General features: G+C 40.2%; 1 protein-coding gene across 1 annotated transcript in view; it reads right to left on the bottom strand.

Annotated features, from left to right (window-relative positions):
• Positions 1 to 14,384, bottom strand: part of FBXW4 (F-box and WD repeat domain containing 4) — a 74,755-nt gene that overhangs the window by 58,730 nt on the left and 1,641 nt on the right. The window contains exons 2-3 of the mRNA XM_082223459.1: positions 2,290 to 2,385; positions 670 to 855 (exon numbers count right to left, since the gene is read on the bottom strand). Coding sequence (XP_082079585.1) covers positions 670 to 855; positions 2,290 to 2,385 — 282 coding nt within the window. The remainder of the gene's footprint in view (positions 1 to 669; positions 856 to 2,289; positions 2,386 to 14,384) is intronic.

Raw genomic sequence — 14,384 nt, 5'->3', positions numbered from 1 at the left:
CTTTCATTTCATTTATTTCAAAAACTAGTATACAGAGATATTCAGGAAGTATTTATCCAATACAGCATATACATTCTATACTCAATTTGCCACTGAAGACAACAAAGGACTTGCTCACATGTCCTAAAAGGTTTCTTTGGCAAATCCATGACCCCCACGTGGTAAATGAACAAAGCACACACATGGTTTAACAGTCTTGGTCACAGTCTTGCAATAGGACAGGCCTGGGGAGGGCTGTTTGTATATGCCATACTAAAAAAGAAATACAAGCTGTGATTAAGCAACCCATACTCCATACCAAGAGAAGCTGAATTTAGCCACATGCATAAATTATGCAAACTTATGATCATATCCTTGCAGCTGTAAGGGCCAGAAGCCTGCCCATTTAAAGTAAAATAAAACAAAGCTTAAATTCTCAGGAAACTTAATTTTGTTGCCCCATATAACATTTCACACTTCTGCAGAATCACAGCATGTACACCACCCTGCCATGGGGACTGATTTGCCCAGTGATCCCAAACAGGGATCCTTTAAATAAAAGTCAGTCACGCAATGCCGGAGCTCTGAAAGTCAGTTCTTCCAGCTCTTGTTCAAGTGCACCTATAAACCAATGTTGGATGCTCAACTACCATCACCCTCCTTCTTATTTCCCTAAAACAAAGAGCTTACCCTCCTCCACTGACAATATGGCCATTAGCAAGCACAAAGCGGCACACGTCCTCCTGGTGGCCAGAGAAGACTGCTTGGGAACAGTGTTGCAAGCTGGTACCATTGGGATGGAGACAATAAACTTGAATGTCTTCTGCCTGGGATAGGTAGAGGTAGTCATCATCTAGCTGCATCCAGGGCATTAAACTGGAGGGGAAAATATATTAAAATATTAGAAACTATGCTGACAGTTGGCAAACATCCTAAACTCTTAATTCTTATGGAACTTCAGGCCTTTCCAAATGCTTTTAAAGAATCCCATGATATATTTGTACTAACTCTAACCCAACCACCAAAGCCCATAGAATATATAGTCTTGCTGTGGAGAGGTATCTATGCTCCTGTTTGGCAAAGCTGTAAGAAAATATACAGAAGAAAATGTGACACACACACCCAAGTACTGTGATTTTAATCTGATGGTGCCATTTTAGTGCTGGTGTGAAGCGAAAGCTTTTACTTTTGCTTTTATGTGATTTATGGTGTTACCTTTTTATGATTATATTTGTTAACTGTCTTTGGAAAGGGGTTTCTCCTAAAAGCAGGACAAAGAATATATTGTTTGTTTGTTTGCGTTTTATACCGCCCTTCGCCCAAAAATCACAGGGTGGCTCACAACATTAATAATATTATTATTATCATTGTAATCCAAAGACTTGGAATCAAACAAGCCTCAAATAATTATTATTGAAAAATATTGTGTTAATAAGTGATCCATGTAAAAGCAGGGAGTTCTTTGGAGAGCTGGAAACTTTGGTGATGTTTAGCATTTTAAAAAATCAGAGACTGGATATTGTCTTCCCTGCTCACCCCGTATGCTACTTAATTCCCCCCCCCACTCTAATTTAAGTAGCATATAGTGAGGAAGGGGAGAACACTCAGTCTCAAAATATAGAAAAATAATAAAATTCAATGCATGGAAATCAAAGAATGGTCCAGGCGTGAAAGGTGGCAACTCATCCCTAGTAGAATCTCAGGTTCCTCAATGTTCTTGCACTAGCTGGGAGGAAAACAATTTTTCCAGTGACAAAATCTGCCATTTTAGTACTGGGACAATGCAATTCCCTCACAATATGAGCACTATATTAAGGAGGAAAGATGCAAAAACTTTCCTGAACCAAATGAGTAACAACTTGGTATTTGCTGGGTGTGGGTAGAGATGGGGAGGAAGCACTTAATCCTTTTGGAACTGAGAGGAAAGAGAAGCAATTTATCAGCAGCAACTTTAAACACTCCTGTTTAAAGTTAGCTGATTCACCACTTTCTGCTTGTAGATATTCTTCCTGCATAGGAGCAAGCAACTTGGACACTGAGCTTTCATTGATAATTTGAGAATATGACTCGACACACAGAGCATCCAGGGAGTTTTGGTATTATAGTACTGGCAAATGAAAGCAGGTTGCAGAGAAAGCAGCATCAACAGCTACCCAATCTCAGAATGCCAAAAGTTAAAGAGGCTCAAACACTGTGTAACCAAAGAGATGCAAGAGCTGAACAGAGACAAAAAATGGGATGAGCTCCAAAAGACAGAGAGAATTCTAGCTGAAAATCATGGGGCAGGAGAAAAGAGAAGGAACCACTTGCTTGCGCTTCCATCTGAGGAGTGGGATTTTCCGGCAGCGTCCACGCTTCCAGTTCTGAGAAACCTTGACCCTTTCCTTCACTGGAACACCAGCCACTCTGCAGAGAAAGAGCAATTAGAGAAAAGTCAGGGCTGGGTAGGACTCCATCAGCTTAATGACATAACAGAAAGGAACTAGATGACTCCATCACTATCCCAGTGCTTGAAGGAAGAAGGGAGATAACATTTGCCAACCAATGCCACTGTAGTATTGCTGAAAGCTACCAGAAGTAGAACTACATCAGCTTGAGCAATTTTCAGTTCTCAACACTCTTTTTTCCATCATGTTTTTGTGCCTCCTTAAATCATTAAAATTATGACCTGCTAGTTTATATTTTATGTTAGGAATTATAAACCAGATCATGATAGATCCAAGTCATAACTATACAGCCACAGACTAGTTTTGCTACAGATCTCAAGAAGACAACTGCATAATTGTCCCAACAAAAGAAAAACATCCAGGAATGAAAAAATATACGTCTTTCCTCATGTAGACAATTACAGATTTGAAATTACAGGAGGGCAAAATTTTACTAAAATTGCTAAATGAACATATGACTCAAAACAGCAACCAGACCAACCTTCCAAAAAATTATGCTCTGTCAGAGAAGGCTTAGAGGACATGCTACTCAGGAAGGTTGACAAAAGCCTAATTTTCTCTCTTAAGCAAGAGCAGAACAAAAGGAAAGACTGAACATCGCTGAGATACAATCATGTTAAGTGCCACCTAGTGACTAATCTATATAATGGCATTATCCATACATCCAATTCCTCAAGAGATTTACCTTTCAAATAAAGTCATTGTCAGCTTCCTTTTAGCAATTAAGGCTGTAACTCTATGCACTTTTACTTGACAGTAAACTTCATTAATGTAATGGAACTTGCTATGGCACAAATTTACACAGGACTGCAGTGTAAAATGTATTTTCCATTTTAATTATTTCACATGAGGTAATGTACCAAACGCTCTGCTGAAACACGAAACAAATCAAGATATCGATTCCCATTTTTAAAAAATCCTTTATTACAGCACTATATTTAGTGTGCCAGTAGTCCAGTTACACTTCCACTTGCAGCGCTGGCACATACCCTACACTTCCGAATTTTGAAAAGCTCATTCCAAAAAGAAAACCAAGCCAGGATTTTTCTCCCCACATTCCGGAGCCATAGCAAATAGTTTTTTTTCCATTTCAAAGTATGTGACTTGCAATGAATCTTCACACACAAGCCCAAAAGAAACGTGCAAGGTGGAAGTTACCAACTAGTCCAGGTGCAAAGGCAGCAACTACCAACCCATTTCATCTCTGAAATTAGGCACAAACATGATCACTCAGGGAGGCCAAGGAGGTTTTATTTTAACACTACCAAGAGCTAGAGTCTAAATTTAGCAGTCGGTGAACTGATAAAGCAAATAAAGAGAATCCTCTAAGAGCTCTGCATGAAAGAAAGCTACTTTAAGCAGGCAACAGTGGGAGGAACAAAACTGCAGGAATGCTTTTGTCCTGGCTTTGTGCATTCCAGCACCAGGCTCACGGGCACCAACCGTTCAAATGCACGGCAGGTAACAGCACAAGGGCTATTGTGGCTGTTTATTATTAACACAAACTTGGAAAGGATTTCTGTTCTCATGGAACTAGAAAGGTGAGTTCAGGCTAGTTAGCTAGTGACCACTTCAGTGGGGTAGCCTAAGCAGGTGTAACGGCATTTGTTCACGTTCCATCCATTACCCTTTCATTGCCCTTTCTTACCTCCCTCTGTTGTCGACCAGTGTTGAGATTTGTATTGTAAGATCTCTGTGGCAGATACTTCTTTTTCCCTTATGTTACTCTTTACCCAGTACTAAATCTTCCTTTTGATTCAAGGAAAGAATCAGGGGCACGTTTATAATGGGCTTTTGATTTTTCTTCATTTTAGCTGCAGCTTGAACTTTCAAATGTTAGGTGCAAGAAAGGTGGCCATGGTTTTCCCTAAAAGTCCTGATAGGTCAGTCTCCAGGGACTGGCAAGCCGAATAAGGCCTGTGGACTGGAGGTTTTCCTACTCCTGCCATAAAAGCACTAATGTACATTTTGAAGGTACAGTATAAGTAAGTATAAAACTCCATTGTTGCCTGCAGCAGCACTGTCCATATGTAGGCAGCTGGAGCTTTAAGGATTTATTACAACACCCTTTATTACTGTTGTAAATTTCCCCATCCCATGTAACTCAGCCAAACCCCTTCTGTTTCACCATCATGAAGATGACCTTTAAAGGGGAAAGACCACAATACTAGAGGTTACCTTAGATTCCATAAAGTCTTCTGGACTAGTAAAATTAGGTACTAAATGAGGCCAATTCTGATATAGATGTGGGTTAACTTATAGACAGACCCAGTAGCAAACACCAATGGCTGAGAGTACTCTACTCTTCTGCTCTCAACAGGAAACCACTCATGCTTGCTTACATGGACCACTACCCAGTACACAGCCACGGGTACATAAAGGTGCATTCCTATGCTCAATTACCTGAGAGTAAACCCACTGAATGGTGTTTCATTCTGAGCAGAGATGCTTATAATTGCACTGTAAGTCCCACCAAATCTGTGGAGCTTAATTGCAGCTAACTCTGTGCTGGACGGCAACCTCCAAAAGGACAAATAGATACCAACTGCCTTCCCATGGCATTTCCCCTTACACTGGAAATGCAAGACTATAGCAAGTACTGTCTCTAAGAAAATCACAGCAGTAAGCTAACCCTTAAGGATAGCAGTAGAAACATGAACCATGTTCTGCCCCCAAACAACAAAAAAAGAAGTCTGCAATTGGAGATTTGCTAGCAATTCCATCCATCAAACATGAGACTGAATAGAAGATGTCTAGTTCCCCATTAGCGGTGGGGGCTAACAAAGAAGAAAGCTCTTTTCATGCATCAGTGGATAGAACTAAAAAAACATGAGGCACAGAAGAGATTTAAAACAATGGGTGAAGTAAGGTGCTGCTTTTAAACAGTTTCTTTTCCTATCCTAATAAGCTGTGCTAGAACAAGTGATACTAGAGGGATATTAATCACTGGCTACTGAAGGACTTGAAGTTCCCTGCAACTCAAACCAGAATAGTTGCCCCGGCAATAAAAGTATTTTTACTACTGACTTAACAATATTGTTTTAATAAAGTCAATTAAGTTTAGATCCTGTTGGCCCGTGAAGTTTTTCCATCAATTTTTAGGAGCATGGGAAGTTCACCTTGTATCAGTTCAAACCTGCCACGTATTCTTATGTATTTTAAGCAATTATCACCTTCACATTGACTTGAATTTCTTTTATCACAAAGAGAGGCTTCGCTGGGGAATCCTATACAAGTCTACTAAGTAGTAAGTCCCACTTTGTTCAATGAGGTTTACTCCCAAGCATAGGAGCCAACTCCTAGGGGCTGAGGTCCCTTTGCCCCCCCCTAAAATATTTGAGAGGGCCACTCCCCGCAAAGTTTATGGACACTGCTATTCAAATGGTGTGTGTGTGCTGTGTCATGTGATTAAGTTGGGGGGGGTTTACCTGCCCCCAAAAAAAACATTTTATTGAATGTGGGCATCCCTGCTCCCAAGGATGTATGTTTAGGATTGTGGCTTTATTTATTTACTTATTGATACTTTGTTAACTAAATGGGACGTGGGTGGCACTGTGAGTTAAACCGCAGAGCTTAGGACTTGCCAATCAGAAGGTCGGCGGTTCAAATCCCCGCGATGGGGTGAGCTCCCGTTGCTCGGTCCCTGCTCCTGCCAACCTAGCAGTTCGAAAGCACGTCAATGTGCAAGTAGATAAATAGGTACCGCTCCGGCAGGAAGGTAAATGGTGTTTCCGTGCACTGCTCTGGTTCGCCAGAAGTGGCTTAGTCATGCTGGCCACATGACCCAGAAGCTGTATGCCGGCTCCCTCGGCCAATAAAGCGAGATGAGCGCCGCAACCCCAGAGTTGGCCACGACTGGACCTAATGGTCAGGGGTCCCTTTCCCTTTCCCTTACTTTGCTAACTGAGTTAACAATTACTTTAAAAAATAACACATGTAGAATTTCTCCATCAATGTAATGTTTGAAACTATTAAACATGAAGTTTGATAAGATACATAGCAGAAGAAACAAGAGCAAGTGCACCAAGGAGTGCAACTATTCTTCTTGACCATCCCTCTCTGTTACTGATGACCTGTATTGTTTAAAAAATGACAAAGCACCCCAAAGGAGAGAGAAAATATCCCTTTAAACAAACATCTCTTATAGCTGTTAATGCATGGGAGAATCTCTAACCTGGCCCTGAGGCCTAGCCAGACTCTAGTATTCCCAGCTCTCTTTCCATCGCCTGGGGCTCTCTCTCTCCCCCCCCCCCATCTCCCTCCCTTTTCCGGCACTTTGTCACCATTATAATTTGACTGCATTCCTGGGCATGTGACCCACTTTAAACAAAAACACACAGAGATTGCCATCACCTAAGAATCTCGTTTTTTTACAATCAGGAAAAGAGACTAGAGGGTCGGTTTGCAGTGTCTGTGCTTTACCGCCTACTCTGGTCCAAAATGGCAAAAAAATATGTCCACTGAAAGTATGAGGAAGAATTCCCACTTTAAATGCTGGTGTTTTGCAAGAATGTCTTGGATCGGGTATTAACTTCCAGTTCATGTCTGAAATCTAAATGCCCATGGATTCAGATTGAGTTCTAATTGTTTTATTTATTTGCTTGGAAATTTATATCAGACCCCACAGCAAATTGTCAGGGAAACTCAGAAGGTCGGGCAATAGCAAGACAGTCTGGGTGTGGGGTTTAAAAACAGCATAAAACGAAAAATAAATACAAAAATCAGATTTGAAGTTAAAATAAATCAAAAGGCACGAGAAAATGAAAAAAGTGCCAAAATGGCTGTGGTAGGCACCAGGTAAACATCTGGGAAAAGCATTCCATAAGCATTCTGTATCGACACAGAAAAGACCTTTTCCCTTGTAACCTGCCACAGCTTACCCAGCAACAACGCTCATCGAGGGCCTCCAATGAAGATCTTAGGTCCCAAGTAGGCACTTATGGAGACAGGTGACCCTTCAAATTGTGCCTGGAAATGGATCAGGAGCAACTGTAATTGGCGAAGCACTAGTGTAATTTGCTTACTTAGAACCTTTACAGTGGCAGCTCCCCAAATGTAGAACTCTCTCCCAAAGCAAATTAGACAGGCTCCTTCTCTCCTGTCCTTTAGACAAGAGGTTGAGACATTTTTGCTCTGCCATATTTTCTTCAACTCTTTTATTGTGGTTTTTTAACTGCACTGATATTTGATTATTTCAAATAATATTTTTTTTTGCTCTTCTCAGAGCCAAAAGTCAGTATAAACACCAGTGTGAGGCCATTTTGTGGACACTGCAATAAACCATAGTTTCTCGTGCTAAGAACAAGCCAGAAAACCCTTTCACATTCCTCCCCAAACACGACTGCAAAAATGAGGCAAGAAACTTTCACTTCTATTTTGATTAACCACAGTTTAGTGTTACATCCAAACTCTAAACAGTGGGTAATCTTAAGTGTTGTTTGCTGAAACAAGCCATAATTAGATTAACTACTGTTTCTTGGTTTCAGATGAAACAACCGCAGTTTAGAAAAAAGCCTGAGGCTTCCAATCCTCTTTTTACAGTCATTGCAAAGGATAAGAGAAGGGAATGGTGTGTGAGCTCCAAAATCACTGCAGTTTGTTCCTATCATGACAAACCATGATTTACTGTGACATCCAAGCCAGGTCTACAAGTCTTTTATTGGATCTACTTCCACTAGGGAATGCGCCAGCTTTTCAGATTTAAAGGATTGCCTGCACATGCCCACCAGCAAAAGCTGACTTGGAAGTTATTACCATACCCTGCCTCCTTTCTCCTATGGTGCTAACACAACAAATAAGCCTAAACCTAGTAAAGCACCATTTTAGGATGCTTACAGAGACAGGATTGTACTTGAACCAAATAGGAGTGCTGGCCCTCTATGCCCTCAGGCATCATGCTGTCCACATTATGAAGAGACAGGAGCTTTCTTATCTACCATTTATCCACTATGTCACTCTGAAGAGCTATCAATCTAGCTCAGAAATATTTCTTTTTCTTTATTTTCCTAGAATCCATGTTTAAGCAGCCTAGTTCAGATGTCCTAAACTGGTAAAAACGTAGGAGGGGAAAGCAATGCAGAGGACATAGTACAGAGACACAAGATTTAATGTTAATGTTCCCCTTTTAAGCCATAGATTTCTTGTGTTAGAATCTGAAGCAATGTGTAAGAAATGAAGATATTACCACCTTTTTGACCCTACATATTTATCTCTTACTTTCGTCACCTGCTTACAACAATAGTCGATTTATTCAGCACCAAGAGTCACCTTAGACATATACCACATCAAAAAGCTATTTTAACTACATCTTCTTTCTCCTTTCTTTGGCGATCACTCATAGCCAAGTAAGATTGTCTTCCATGGATATGGTCTTAACAGTGTGTCCATAAGCGACTGTGTAGGCCAATTCTGGATCCACACATCCTTCAAAAGTAGGGACATAGGTTTCCAGGTGGAAGTTGATCACGGTGAGGATTGGCCAAACATGCCTTCCTCTTAGCATGTTTCTTATTTTTGTCCTGAGTTCATGCTTCTTCAAAGACCATGACGCATTTGGTAGAGGCTATTCTTCAACTGGAGCGCTTGCAGGCCAATGTTCCCAATTATCTGGGCTTATACTGCATTTTTTTAGATTTGCCTTGAGAGTCTTTAAACCTCTTTTGTTGTCCACCGGCATTTCGCTTTCCACTGTTATAGATATAATGCAATAGTATATAATCTATTAGCCCCTTGGGTAACCTGACATAGGCCTAAAACGGTTCGTAAAGTATGGTGAGTCAAATTATTTTTATTTGTCTCCTTATTTCCAAGCCAAACATCTCATAACACCATCACATTTGAAACATATCTTCTCAATAATTATTTTAATTTAATCTTTAATAAATCTTATTTTATTGATGTTATATAACCTTGGTATGATCAAAATTCTTTTAAAAATCCATGGATGACACTAAAATGCATTTGAGCTATATGTAGCCTGGAAACTGTATGTCATAGCTCTTTCAGTCTGGAAGCAAGTCCTATCAAAATGAGACAATTTATTTCCAAACAAGGATGCTCAGGTGCAGGGTGTTTGCTTAAAAAACAAAACACTATGTTCCACCACTCAGCTACAGCTCACCCCAGGTATATTTTTATTTCTGAATAGGCAAGTTTAAAAGGGAGAGCTAAGGCCAAGAGTAAGATGACAAGAAGGTGTACGATGAATAAAACAGAGTCCAAGTTAACTACCACATTGCTGGTCATAAAACTGCAACGGCAAAGAGTGCTCTGGTGTTCAGGGAAGGGGGCTCATCATTTCTGACAACACCAGGAAGCACTTAGAGATGTTGCTTTACAAGATCTGAAGGGAATTTTCTTACAGACATTTGGTTACTGAAGGGCAGCATACAATTTTTTCAAATTATGCACTCAGTAACCACGTGCACATACTGTAATACAAGACCTCGCTTCCTGCTGCAATGTACATTTGGGCAAACTATATTAAAATCAAATGGCCCTTTCCTGCTCCTGCAGGTGATTGATCACAATCTCTTTCTCCCTGCCACCGCCTTTAAAGAAATGCTAAACTCAGTTTTTATCATCACACAGAAACTGTTAAACAAAACCTTTTGCAAACTTCTGAAGACGACAATAAATACAGTTGTGAACCTTGGCTTCCTAGCTCCCATGTGCTCTGAATCAAGTAGTGCAAATTCCATACTTAATAGTAAGTTCAAATACTCATGTGGACATTTAGAGATTTTTTTTTACCCTGTTTGTTAGAACACTGCACAATCCACCATAGATCATGTTAGAGACTAATACCTTAATCAATCTACCCCACCTGCAATACACAGCTGTGCACAGTACAGAAGCTCATTCCATGCTGGTCTCCTAGGAATTCAAAGCATAAAAAGAGAGAGCAGAAGCTACAATGTAGGCGCACATAGAGGGCAAATGGCATTCTACAATTATTAGATGGGGCACCTCCAGTACAATAGGAAAGCATTAGTAGTCGTGCACAAGGCTGGAAACCTGAGGCATGCAACTCTTGATGAGTGTACCAAAGTGTTCTGAGATTATTTTCATCCTTGTGCAGGAATAGCCAGCAAGGATACTCTGCCAATGTCTCCCTCTCCTAGGCTTCTGGAAACAAAATAAAACTTATAATGTAATACTCAAACTGTAATTTCCATTTTAAAAACTGACAAAAAAATGTCAAAGTAGAGAAACCTGACCAGAACACCATCAAACCCTTGGCTAAGTGATACGATAACCTCCAAGACCAGTACACTGCTTATTTGTTTGTTTGCACACTGTCATTCCACCAAACAGGGCTCAAGGTGGCTAGCTAACAGTAAAAAACAAGTAAAATATAAAATAACAAAACATTAGCACACATAGGTAAAGCATCTGTAAAACGAACAAACAAAACTGGCTGTTGAGCAAACTGCAACATTTACACTGGCAAAACTAGTGAGCTTATAGATGCTAGTTCATTTCTGGGCCCAATTGAAGGTTCTAAAGACCTAAATGACTAGAGCCCCAAACATCTGAAAGGCCATCTCCTTTCCAAGAGAACTCCCTCAGGTGTTGTGTAGGAACCCTCTTCATAGTTCTGCCACACTCAGACATTGGTGGGGGTACAGAATGAGAGAAGGCATTCTCTGTGGCAGCTCCTAAGCACAGAGGTGCACCTGACACCTTCACTATATAGTTTTTGCCATACAGTGGTACCTCAGGTTAAGTATTTAATTCGTTCCAGAGGTCCATTCTTAACCTGAAACTGTTCTTAACCTGAAGCACCACTTTAGCTAATGGGGCCTCCTGCTGCTGCCGCGCCGCCGGAGCACGATTTCTGTTCTCATCCTGAAGCAAAGTTCTTAACCCAAGGTAATATTTCTGGGTTTGTGGAGTCTGTACTCTGAAGCGTATGTAACCTGAAGCATATGTAACCCAAGGTACCACTGTATACTGAAAACACAACTCTTTACCATTACTTTTGACACATGATATATATATACACACATATTAGGACCCACCTTATGCTTCTGAATCAAAATTGTTTCAACTGATTTTAATATTGTCTTTTTATATTGTTGTTGCCCACCCTGTGACCTTATGGTGAAAGAAATCCAGTAAGAAATCCAGTAAATAATAATAGAGGCCAAAGGTATATTTGAATAAATATGTAATTGCTTACATGTCAAAATAAGTATGTAATTGCCCAGATGAAATTCAGCAGAGAAGGGGCTCCCATGGATCTTTTCTGGAAAGAAGTTGGCCCAGTAGCAGCCATCTAGAATAGCAGCCATCTCTCAGCTTCCTGTCAAATGCAGCCTAAAGCTGGTTTGAAATGGATCTAGATAATTCACCTCATCCAAGAACACCTGGAGCTGAGGTGCCACTACATTGTCAAGAACCTCATCCAAGAATATAGAATATTAGAGATTAGTTGGAAATAATCCCATATGGTTGGATTTGGAGAGGTGTTAGCTCAAAAGTCCAAAACTAATGTTGAAAGCAATATTAAAACAAACAAACCCTGAAATTTGCCAATAGAAACCTGTAGCTGTGACTCTGACTACCACAACTTATTTTCAAACCTTGTTCCTTTCTGAAGTCCTTAAACAAGACAAATATAAACCTTCATAATTTTACCTAAAATTAACACACAACTGCCAACCCCTAGTCACCATCTTGCACCCGTATACAAGATCTGAGAAATTCAAAGTTGCTGTCTGCTTCACCGGAACTGTGGTCCCACCTTATCCCACCCATAGCTCCATCTGCCCCATGATATGCATCTGTTATGTGGCAGGAAAGTGGTTATAGGTAGTGTTCGCTGGCAGGGGTATCAAACCCAAGTCCAAAGACTAGTGTATGCTGTACAGTGTATTACTGTACATGTCTTCTACTGCAAGCTAAGAAGCACATAACCAGTTCACTGTCTGGCCACAGGCAAAAAACCCCCCAGTACTACTATCACTCAATGTGCTCAAATCTAGGAAGCCTTATAATGCCCAGGGATAAGAAGCAAAATACAGGAAGAGGCCAATTCTAAACATTTTTCCACCACTCTTCACACAGTCACACTCATAATGCTATTGAGGTATTTTAAGAGTCCACTATACAATAGGAAAATGCAATTTTAAAAAAGCCTTTAAGAAAAGCTAGTGAACATTTAAAGTTACCTCGAGAGGTTTATATATGCTTTCATTTGTACACTTTCCTCAGTTGACTGAAATTTCAGATTATTGTTCAGCCTTTCACTTTAGCAATAAGAGTAGAGGCCCTACCAACTACTGCACCTGTTATGCTGTATACCTGACCCCCTCCTGCATCCAATGTAGAGCTTATAGTTAATGAAAAAATACAAAAATTCATTTCCTCAGAAGGAAGGACAATATAGCACAGCAAGCAGATCCCAGGTGCTGAAAGATACAACAATCCTACAGCCCTCACCCCTGCCGATTTCAATGTAACTATCGCCCAAGACACTAGTGCAAAGGGAATTTCCTTTACTACCTCCCACAACCCCAGGTCTTGATGTCTCCTTGGTTTTCCATTCAGGAACATTTTTAAACAGATTAGCATAATAGGGGATTTTTTGTAAAGAGCGTTAAATTCTAAAGCTATCTTTAAACTGTTCAGGGCCATCCAACTAATGTTAGTCGGGCCCAGTAGAATCTGTTTCAACTTTAATAATTATTTCATGGTTCTTGGCTCATGATTAACTGAAGATTTTGGTGTTTTTAATTCAAATGCATCAGATTTTTTAAAAACACTTCAGGTTCTGCCCCTATGAACCTTATAAGATACACTCAGATGAAAGATTGGATTTATTAAAAATAAATCCAAGATTTATCTAAGAAAAACACCAAAACAAATTAATGAAAATCATCCAGAGAGGAGTTCATCTGGTGAAAAAGTGAGATCATCTGGAGCAGGCTTCCTCAACCTCAGACCTCCAGGTGTTTTGAGACTACAATTCCCATCATTCCTGACCACCGGTCCTGCTAGCTAGGGATCATGGAAGTTGCAGGCCAAAAACATCTGGAAGGCTGAGGTTGAGTAAGCCTGATCTGGAGGAATGGTGTTCATTGTCCCCCATATAACAGAGGCCCAATTGGTCTCAACTAGAGTTGGGCATTTAGTGTCATCTGTCCAATACTGTGGAAAATTCTTCCAGCAATGATTTGGCAGGTATTCTCACTTTCAGGCATCTCTTGAAGGCTCTTGTACTGACAGGCCTTGCAGCTGTTTATTTCTTTTTTTACTAAGTCACCTGAATGATTATCTGTATCTTTAATATTAAGTGAGAATATTAAATTGTGTCTTATAGTGTACACCACCTTGATATATTTTATGATACACCAGTACAGAAATACTTATTATAAATAAATAAAATACCACATAAGTTGTTACATACCAAAAGAGTTTATATTGTTTTAATATGGTTAAGAAATCAAAGAAAGACAACTTTCTCTCCGCTTAACTACTATTAAGGGATATGTCAACACCAGCATTCACCAGTTACCACTAATCCTTTAACCAGGATACAAAGCTGTGTGTTTGTCCTGTGTGTGCAAGCACATGGGAGAGTGTGCATGTGTGGGAGTCTGAGACGACCATTCTCGCTTTAGGTCACATCCACCACTGGCATTAGTCCCCAAAGAGTTGGCCAAAGGTGAATGAAACCCTCAAACCAGAACATGCAGACCAGCTGTTGCCTGATCAACATGTAATGTCAACAGCTCTTCAATGTCTCAAGAAGGAGTCTCTCTCCAACCTACTACTTCAGATGTAGCTAGAGATGCCAGCGATTGAACTAGGGGTCTGCATATAAGAGATGTATGGAGAAAATAGCTCCTCCACATACTCCTTCACAAAATACCATTGATTCAATTGTCACTACTAGTAAACTGGGTTTTATTAAATATATAGCATAGCATCTACATGATGAACATTTTAGCT

This window comes from Podarcis vaucheri, assembly GCF_965113315.1.
Source record: "Podarcis vaucheri genome assembly, chromosome: 5".
In the NCBI taxonomy this organism is placed as follows: Eukaryota; Metazoa; Chordata; class Lepidosauria; order Squamata; family Lacertidae; genus Podarcis; species Podarcis vaucheri.
The sequence above is the reverse complement of the archived record's forward strand: the minus strand, read 5'-3'. Positions and strand labels throughout refer to the sequence as shown.